This window comes from Momordica charantia, assembly GCF_013281855.1.
Source record: "Momordica charantia cultivar OHB3-1 chromosome 8 unlocalized genomic scaffold, Mcharantia_2.0 BLBB01000008.1, whole genome shotgun sequence".
NCBI lineage: Eukaryota > Viridiplantae > Streptophyta > Magnoliopsida > Cucurbitales > Cucurbitaceae > Momordica > Momordica charantia.
In genome coordinates this window covers 32,030,711-32,040,857 of record NW_028275166.1, presented here as the reverse complement: position 1 = coordinate 32,040,857, position 10,147 = coordinate 32,030,711, and the positions used below count along the sequence as shown (strand labels likewise).

At 31.8% G+C, this 10,147-nt stretch overlaps 1 protein-coding gene across 1 annotated transcript; it reads right to left on the bottom strand.

Annotated features, from left to right (window-relative positions):
- Positions 1-564: 564 nt before the first annotated feature.
- LOC111018836 (linoleate 9S-lipoxygenase 6) lies at positions 565-7,167 on the bottom strand. Its single transcript, XM_022295080.2, has 9 exons — positions 6,801-7,167; positions 5,707-5,996; positions 5,394-5,631; positions 3,896-4,234; positions 3,732-3,817; positions 3,538-3,645; positions 3,157-3,461; positions 2,089-2,352; positions 565-1,488 (listed from the first exon to the last, which is right to left on the bottom strand). The coding sequence occupies exons 1-9, from the start codon at positions 7,102-7,104 to the stop codon at positions 735-737; spliced, it is 2,688 nt and encodes an 895-aa protein (XP_022150772.1). The 5' UTR covers positions 7,105-7,167; the 3' UTR covers positions 565-734.
- Positions 7,168-10,147: the final 2,980 nt, after the last annotated feature.

Below are 10,147 nucleotides of genomic sequence, written 5' to 3'. Positions count from 1 at the left end.
CACCCATCTTAAATAATAATTGGCAACATGAATATATAGCTCTCAACGATGACTGGCATACTCCTTCTTTTTAAGTCGGAAGATCGATCCTTTATTTCTCAAATTATTGTATTCAAAAATAAAATTTTAAAAAAAATCAAAATAATTTTCATTGGTAAAAAATAAAAAAATAATAAAAAAGGAATTTTCAGATAGCTGTCATAAACATTCAATCTAAGATTAGGAATATGTTTCAATAATTTAAATAACAATAAATAATAAAATATCAAAAAATTCATTTTAATTGAGTAAATCAATTGTAATTCAAATTAAACTCCAAGCTTAATTAAGTAGTGAAGTTACTTATAAAAAAATCACGCTTGAATATTGTTTAATATTTTTCTACTTTTTTTGTCGAATTTTTCTATCAAGTGGCATAAAAGGAGTCTAATGCCTACCCTTTGTCAAAACTCAATACTATCTTGAACAGTCAAGAGAACGAGGGTCCCAATAACTCTCACTCATACCCAACGATAACAATCTTTAGATATTTCGTCAAAAAGAAAAAAAAACACTCATCGCACATTATAAATTAAGCATAATTTTTATTGTTTTCACAATAAACTGCTTACATAAAATTCAAAATGCGGAATATTAGAAACCTAAAGCCACCTTAAGCACACTCTTTTATTCCATAGTAATAAGTAATTAACGAGTAGCTTAAAACCTGGCCCGGTCTTAACCACACAGCTTCTTCAAATGGAGATACTATTGGGAATTCCTCTGCCAGTGAGCCCTTCAGAGCTCGATGGAATCAGCAAAGTGTACGGCACATTAGCAGGCCCAGTTCTGTTCTTCAAATTGATGTTTCGATTCCTCTCCATAATTCGTTCCTCAACTTCAAACACTTGTTTTCCAAATTCCTCAAACGCTGCCAATGCAGCTGCATCTGAAGTCCATTCCACGCTGGCTCTCTGCCCGAGGTAGACCTCGTCAGAAGCGTGCCTCGACAATATTTCAATCAGGGACATCCCAATGAGGCACTGGAACTGGGAGTTGATTGTTCTCAAGAAGGCCTTTTCGGGGTTCGACTCGAGTTCTTTGTACTCTGCACTGCCTGCCTCCGGCATCAGTCTGCGGCTTACGGTTGGTCGGTTGGGAATGAAGCCGCCGTAAGGGTACTGGCCGAAGTTGACGGCGGCGTGGAGGGCGGAAGCGATCCATATGATGATGGTGCAGGACTCGATTAGCTCGGCGAGGGTGTGCATTTTGGGCCACCATGGTTTGTGTTGTAGGTCGGGATGGCCTTTTTCTAGGACCTCTTTCCACCATAATTGGAGTTCGACGTCGTTTTGGATGGCCGCGTCGTCTTTGTAGTAGAGACAGCAGTAGTTTATGACCCAGTTTTTTATTGTGGACCAAATCTCCAGCCCGTCGACGGCGAAGGGATAATCTTCTATCAAAAGTCGAACCCCGTGTGGGGAACTTGGATCTTCAACTGCTACCCCTCTACAGAAATAAAAAACAATTGCAATTTCAAAGAATCCAACGAGATTTATAAGATATATGAGTTACTCATTTCTTGGGATGGTATTATTAGAGCCCACAAAAAGCTCAAACGAGGGTCCATCAAAACAGCCCCCAATATCTTGAGAGGGCATGTTAGAGCCTGTTTGGTAAGAAAAATATAATTACATGCATCACCTATGAGTACATTTTGGAACAAATTGGAAATGGGAACAAAAAATTTTGTTTTTGCTGTTTTCAAAATTTCTATACAATCTTGAAAATGTTTATAAAAAATAATTGTCAAATGCTTAAGTTTCTTAATGAAATTGAAAACGAGTAACAAAAAACAAGAGCATTTATCGAACCATCCTATAGAATCTCAAATCAAAAGGTAAGGGATATAACAAGGTTTATAAGATATATATACTACTCTTCTCGTAACTAATTGATTTTAATATGGGATATAACAAGGTTTATAAGATATATATACTACTCCTCTTGTAACCAATTGATTTTAATATGGAAATTCATGAAGGTTAAAAGATTTATACATGTGATTTTCATACCCAATCAATAAATATTTATATATTAGGATTTTACCTCTTCAAAAGATTGGCAGGCAGTGCTTGTTCAAGGAAATTCCATTCCTTGTATATATAAGAAGACAACTCCATGGCATACTTTGATTGAAAATGAGTTTGTTCCAGAAGACCATCAGCATTAACTAGAGTTTGCCTTGCAAATGCATTGATGAACATGGTGTCTTTGTAATGGGGAGCAAGCAACTTGTGAATTGGATGAAGCACACTTAATTGTCGATGTGTTGCAATCACAAAAGGCTCCAGTACTGCATGTGTATTCAACCTGTAACAATTTTCAACCGTCAAATTCACAACAAATCTTAAACATGATTAAACCACCAACGAGTCCAAAAACTTTATTTTATGAGTTATGTTATGGTAAATCTAATTCATATATAGATATCTCAACACTCCATCTCACTTGAAAAACTTTTCGTATGGTTCCAAGAAAAAATTAAGTCTAACAAGCCCCACCCAATTGTGGGTCCCGACTAAGAATAAGACCCGCCATTATTTTTCCCCCCTCATATGATCTCAAAATAAAAATCTTTAACATGATTAAACCACCAACGAATCCAAAAACTTGAAACTTGAGCTTATGAGTTATGTTAAATCTAATTTATATATAGATATCTCAACACTACCTCTGACTTGTGGGCTTGAAAATTTGCTCAAATGCCAACTAATAGAAAATGAATATAAATAGGAATGAAATAACATAACAACACACGGTTCCTAGGATTTCTTGTTCTAATATCATCACCAATGAACCTAAAAGCTTAAGTTTATGGATTAGGGTGTAGATTTAATTCATATATAGATATCTGAGAAGAAAAGTGATAAATTAATAAGATAATTTTCTACAATAATGAGTATTTAACTATCATGAGTGACTTATTGATCCAAGTTAAAATCTCATAACGACCACCTACCTTAAGAATTAATTACTATGTATTTTTTGACACCAAATATTGTAGGATCAGACCGTTGTCCCATGAAATTAGTCAAAATGTACGTAGATTGGCTCAGACACTCACAAATATCAAAAAGAAAAATATATATATATATATATAGAATTGGCTTATACCAGTGGCAGATAAGTTGATGATACCCAGCATCATTTACAGCCACATAAGCCTTGGCTAGTTGCCAAATTGAGCTTTCAACTCCTTCTTCAGCTGGAAAATATAGCTTGCTAATGGCACCAAATTCATCCTTTTGCTGGTGTGGCAAGCTCAGCTCAATAACCAATGGCTTCAAAGTCCCATCAGCTTTCAAAAACAGTATTGTTCTTGTGGCATAAGTCTTTGTAGATGTTGAATTTATTTTCCTAAGATATGGCATCAATGCATCATGGTGATCCAATATATATAGCCTGTTTTGCTTCATTGCCTGTTGATATCAAATCGAATCAAATCAACCCTTTATTTTACTTTCATTCGCAAATGGGAATTTTTATGACCATCACCTCATCGACGGTGAGTCCATCTAAACCATGTTTTATGTGTTCTTCAGTGATTGTACTATTTTGGTTTCCATAAACCTTATGATCGAGCTTGCTCAACGGTGGAAAATGCTGAAAGAACGGAACAAATTCAAAATAAACCCTCCAAATTAAGAGAAACTAATAACCATCAATAACACAAACATATAATAGATTACTTGAAGACGTTGGATGATAATAGGGTTCACTCCAGCCAGCATTTCTCTCGCAAACTCTTCATCAGTTCTCCAGGCAGACTTATCATCTATGTATCCCAAATCGAAACATTAATTAAATAAAAAGTTCGATAAATGCAAGCATATAATTCGAAATTAGTCTATACCTTTGACGATTTGAGGAGGGGGAAATTTGAGGAATCGTTCACCATCGGTCCTTAAAAGTTCTTTGAACATGGGTGGTGTTAGGCCTTCAGTGAGGTTCCTAAGAACATTAAATGGAATGGGAAATCCTCCATCATAGAGATCATGAACTTCTTTGAATTTGTCAAATTCCAATGGAGTAAAATCAAATACACTTTGAAGGCCTGGCGTGACAGATGAAGAAAGTGACTTCAATGCATACGCAAGGAAATCGTCCATCTTCAAGTGTCCAAAATTTTCATCTCTTGGTACGTAAATATCTAACCCCACCACCGATTTCATTCGGCTTTCAGACTTGTGATCTGCAAAATAAAAGAAAATTTGAGTTCAACGGTGCACGTATGGAAAATCCCAACAAACTCACAAGCTTAAGCTTTTGCCAACAAGCGGAAATTATAATAAATGAGGAGGAAACAACCATCCACGGTGCGAACACTTGACCTCGCAATCTGATACTATGTTAAGTATGAATAAATCACCATTCAACCCAAAACCTTAAGTTGATGGGTTGATTAAATTTAATTCACGTATGAGTATCACAAAACGAATCACACAACTTCTAATCGAATATATGTCTTAATTAAATCAATTGAATTATGCTTGGGTTGGCAAAATAACATTTTTCTGTTGTTATATTACTAAAAGTATTCTTTGTAACGGTTTAATAAATTTTTTTAACTAAGTGGATAAGGTATTGTGTGGTTCCCAAAAGATGGAGAAATGTTCTACACCTTTAGTTATTATTTAAAACAAAAAACCAAAAAAAAATAGATGAATGGTTAGTTTAAGAAAACAATGATCTAGTTTTTTTTTTTATTTTATAGAAAATAGAATGAGTATAAAATGGGGGTTTAATAATAAGGGTGCTTTTGTACTTTTTTTTATCCCAAAAATAAATTGGTATAAGTATACCTTTTATCTTCAAATTATTGAAAAATATTTTTTTTCCTACATATGTATATCCCACCAAACAGACATGCTTGGCTATATATGGCCACATATTTGGTTGCTCACTTTTTTCCTATCATAAACTTGGGTTAAATATTAATAAAATTGAGAAAAAGAAAACAGTTAAATAACATTCTATTATTTTCTTAATCCTTAATAAAGACAATTGCAAACTACCACATATTGTAATTATTTTTTGATGTGTGATAGACATTTCAAAGAAAAATAATGCTTATCAAATTTCATTAAAACAGCTAACAATGTAATTTAATTGAAAATTGGCATGTTTTTAAAGTTTTGAAAACTAGATGCATAGAGCTAGGTTTGTAACCGTTTGTAAAACACAATTGATTTAACATCTTTCGTCACTTAAAAATTCATTTATAAACAATAATATTTAGATATTTGCAGGACAGTAAGATTTAATGTTAAAAAATTGACCCTCCCCTTCCCTTTTTCTTAGTTGTCAATTTTTTATAATTATTTATAAACGAGAGGTGAAAATATTCCCACCCTTTCTTGCATGTGGTCTTCCCGTTCTTCCTCTACGAGGATAAGGATATTCACTCCCTCCAAGAATGGGACGAACAAGGCTAGCACCACCATCAGGATCGCCAATGTCGTTGTAGACATCGTAGTCATAGATCCTATCCCATTTTTGACGCTCTCCTTTTCCATCACCTCTAAGATTCAGCAACTCCTCCTCTCTATACTTAAGGAGTGGATCTGGTGTTTCGTTCGGAAGATAAGTCTATCGAACATAAAATAACATTAATAATCGAGGAAGAGAGAGATAAAACAAAAGATGATGATAAAAAATGATCACCTTATTGGCAAAGAAAATACGATCTTTCTTGTATCTTCGTGAAGGATAAATCCATGAGTTGCAGTCAAAATGGACAGTTCCATAGTCAGGGACATTGTCAAGAGTAAGGGACTTGAGATAAAACTCAGTGGTATGGCCATTTTTTATGTAGAAAGCCCCCGGAAGTCCAAAGCCCTCTTCCCATTCAAAGTTAACTTCAAACACAGATTCTCCTGCAAACAGCCGTGGCATTGTGGTCGCCCACCTCTGCAAGTAAGCATTTTTTCCGACTTTCCCTCGCGGGCTGTTTGCTGCGTCGGTAAGATTGTTGGAAATGCGATCAAAATCTCGTATTAATTAGATAGAGAAAGGATTGTACATATAGGAAGAACTAAGATTTTCTAAATATCAAGGTTTCAGTTTTATGAAAAATGTAGATGGAAATATGATAAAGTATCGGTGTTGTTTCGGAAAAATTTATAGGAATAGAAAATTTGCAGCGATGATTAAATTAATGGATAAACATTTTATAATTTTCAAATGAATTATAAATTATTAATATTGATATTATTCTCATTTTAGTTATATTTCATTAATATTTGTTTGGTTTAAATGGATCTATGGTACTTTCAGCATTGGTTTATTTTGGTCCGTGTACTTTCAATTTTTTGTTCATTTTGGTCTGTACTTTAAAAATGTTTATTTCGTCATCGTACTTTCAAATATGGTCTCCATTTATAAAATTTTAATACAAATATTATCCACGATAGAAACTCTTTAACACAAATTTATAGTTGTATTATTTCAAGAAATTTAGTGAGTAAGAGGTCTATACTAAAATTTTGATAAAAATAAAATGAAGAAACTAAAACAGTAACTAGTATAAGGACCGAACCCAACATTTCAAAAGTACATATATTATTAAAATAAACAAAAGTTGAACCAAATTCGAAAGGTAGAGTAACCCAAAATAGTATTTAAACTTACTTAAATAACTTGTTCATTTTTCTTATGTCAAAATCACATACATATATGAAAATATCGACGGAATTTACTATCATATAGATAACTTGAGGTATTTTGATCGGAACTAAAAGCAGAGCGAGACAACTTACAGTGGTGATCAACACTAGTTGCACTAATGAGTTGAAGAACAATCGAACTTCCCAACAGCTCAACGAAAGTATCAACGACAGTGGAGTGTAACTCAGTGAAATCCAAGGCATTGCTTCTCATCAAAATCACCTTCCCTTTGATCTTCTTCTTCCCGATACCGGTGATATCGCCGATGGCTCGTTGGGTGATGTTATTTCCGGCATCTATGATCGAGCCAGTGATGTCGCCGGTAGTTCTGAGGGCCTCACCGGCGCCTTTAGCGACCTCCCCGAGAATCTTTCCTCCCAACCCGAATATGCTCATTAGATCTCTCGCTTCTTCTTTCTTTCTTCTCTTCCGTAGTAGAAAAGGAGTTGTGTAGAGAAAGTCGAGGAGTCGTTATGCCATTTATAGCCAGGAAAACAAGCTCCCCATTGCTTGAAAAAATGTGTGAAAATTTGAAGAGAAAATGTTGGAAGAAAAACGACAATGAAAATTATTCAAGTAGGCCCCATCACCCCTGCCACCTAATTTGCATAAATTTCACATGTTATAATTCTGTACGTTCCTTTGAATTATCTCATTACCAAAATTGTCCTTTTGCACGAAAAATGTCTACAGATTCGTCTTCTTTTTTCAAATCAATATATATATTATTAATTTTATTGTAAATGAGTTACTTAGACACTGAAACTAAATATTTGGGTAATTTTTTTTTTCTTGGTTTGATATAATGTATGTTGGGTTTTTATTTTTTATTTTTTTTTAAATCAGAGAGAGAAAGATATGAAAGTTGGAGAGGTATAGAAAGGAAGATTTGTTAGAAGAGGTGAAAGAAAAGGAGTACAAAGAGGGATTTTAGAGATCGAGAGAAAAAGTTAGAGAGGAAGAGATATGTTAGAGAGAAATTGATAAGTTAGAGAGTAAAAAAAAAAGTTAAAAGAGAATTATATTAGTGCGAGAGAAAGAAAAGTTGTATATGGAGAGAAATTTTAGGAAAGAAAAAGTTAAAAGAGAGATGCACGTTAGAGATAGAAATGACAGAACGAATGAAAGCATATATAAGTTAAAAGAGATAAAAATTTTAGAGAGATATTGTACGATGATAATAAATTAGAGAGGAAAGATATTTAAGAAAGACCTTTAGAGAAGAAAAATGGCCAAGCCAACATAAAGTATGAATAAATTGGTTAAGTATAAAAAGTCGTGAATTTGAATTCTCACCCAATGAGAGAGAAAAATATATTAGAAAATAATGGTAAATTGGGAGGGCGAGAAAATGTTCAAATAACGAAGGATGTGAAGAGGAAAAAAAATGAGATCTTGAAAAGCTAAAAAATAGTTTTCTTTCATAATTAACAAAGATTTTTTAATTGTTGAGCTATATTTTTTATTCTATTTATTCTTGTTTTATAACATTTGTCATCTTTTTTCTTTTGGAGGGTTGCTTACAATTTCACAAATATTTTTCAATTTTTGAAAACTGAAAGTTGATGGGTTTTTTTTTTACAATATATAAACTGCCTATTTTTAGATTAAAATAAGATAAATTATAACACAAAATTTATATACCTACCCTGTCGACATGTCCATATATTCATGGATTCGACATCAACACAAGGGATAAATCGAGATTTCCACAATATTATAAAAAAAATCGACAGAGTATAAAAAATATCAACAAAATTTCACTAATATAAACATAATATTAATATTAATCACTTTTAACTTATTCAGAAATGGTTAAATGATTATTTGTTAATTTAAATATTTTTTTTATTTTTATAATTTTTCTAGAAATATCTATCGACATCGACATTTTATCGATATTTCTATCGACATTTCCATGAAAGTGAGACCTCGACATTTACATCGACATCGACATTTAAAGTCTTGCTTTTGATACCAAGAAACGGTTGTTATTTCAATATTAAGTATTTTCAATATTCCTTTGCCAAAAAAAATAAAATAAAATAATTTTGTAGGTAAAATTAGGAATTAAAACATATTAATAAAAGGGTAATAAATAAAGAATCTAAAGTTTGGGGCATATTATTATGTGGGCAAAAGAAAAGTTTGGGGAATTAAAATAGAGATTAGCCTTTTACCCCCACCCTCAGCATCAATTATTTGATGACTTTCTCCTTTTTAAAAATTAACCGCTCGTTTAATTAATGAGAATTTGAATGATAAATCTTGTAATAAAGATAAATTGGAAGTAAATCAATAAGAAACGAATGTCATCTCTTTGATGTTCATTCTGAAACCTTTAACTGAAATTCGATTCATATATATTATTGTTTAGTGCTTGAAATTATAATAGGAATAAGACATCCTCCCATATTTCTAACCAGCTAAGAATAAATTAATGAAAACAAGTAGTTTAATATTATTTTTAATTCAAATAATAATAAACAATAAAAAAAATTATTCCATTTTTGTTTTATTTTATTATTTTTATTTTTACAAATTATTAAATATTAACTAATAATAACACTACTTAAAATAATGAAAATAATATCGTGTCAACTAAAAATGGTTATTTATTAAAATAACAGTTATTAATATAAAGTATTATTAAATTTTATTGTTTATGATATTTAAGTGATCTAATGAATTCTATTTTAAAAAATTTTATCAATATTGATTAATAAAAACAAAAAATTGGTTAATTGAGTAATTAAATAGAAGTCCGTAAACTTTTATTATTTTTGCGTTTTTATTTCTATATTCGTGAGTGTCTAGACTTAACTTATGTACATCTCGACTAATCTCACGCAACAATCGTCTGATTCCATTACATTTGATTGCCAAGAAAATTTGTAGGTAATCTTTTATTATTATTTTTTAAGTACATTTTTTATTATAAGATCACATCATCCCTTTCAAAAAAGAGGTCACATCAACTAATTAGTTTTAGTATAATTTCTTACGGGAGGAAAAACGAAAACATTATCAAATACGTTTTATTTTCATTTATCTATTTTCATTCTCTTGAAGTAAACGGTCGAATCTCAATTATTTGGTTACCATCATTCGAAAAAAAAAAATTACTGGGACGTGGACTCATATCATGTGACATATTTATGGATGTGTGTACCATTTTCTGCTGGGTTAAAGTTTTTGTTGAAATAATAAAACTATGCTACATGTGCCACTTTTAATTTTTACCTACTTACATTTATGTTTGCATTTCTACCTACTAACATTTATGACACAAAGCCCCTCAACTTAAAAACTGTTGTTAAATATTAATAACTTAATTATGATTTTATATTTGTTTTGAAAGTAACTTTTTGAGTCTTAGCCAATTTGCAAAACAAATATAGGTTTTCTAATCTATTTTTATTTTTAATTTAGTGAGATT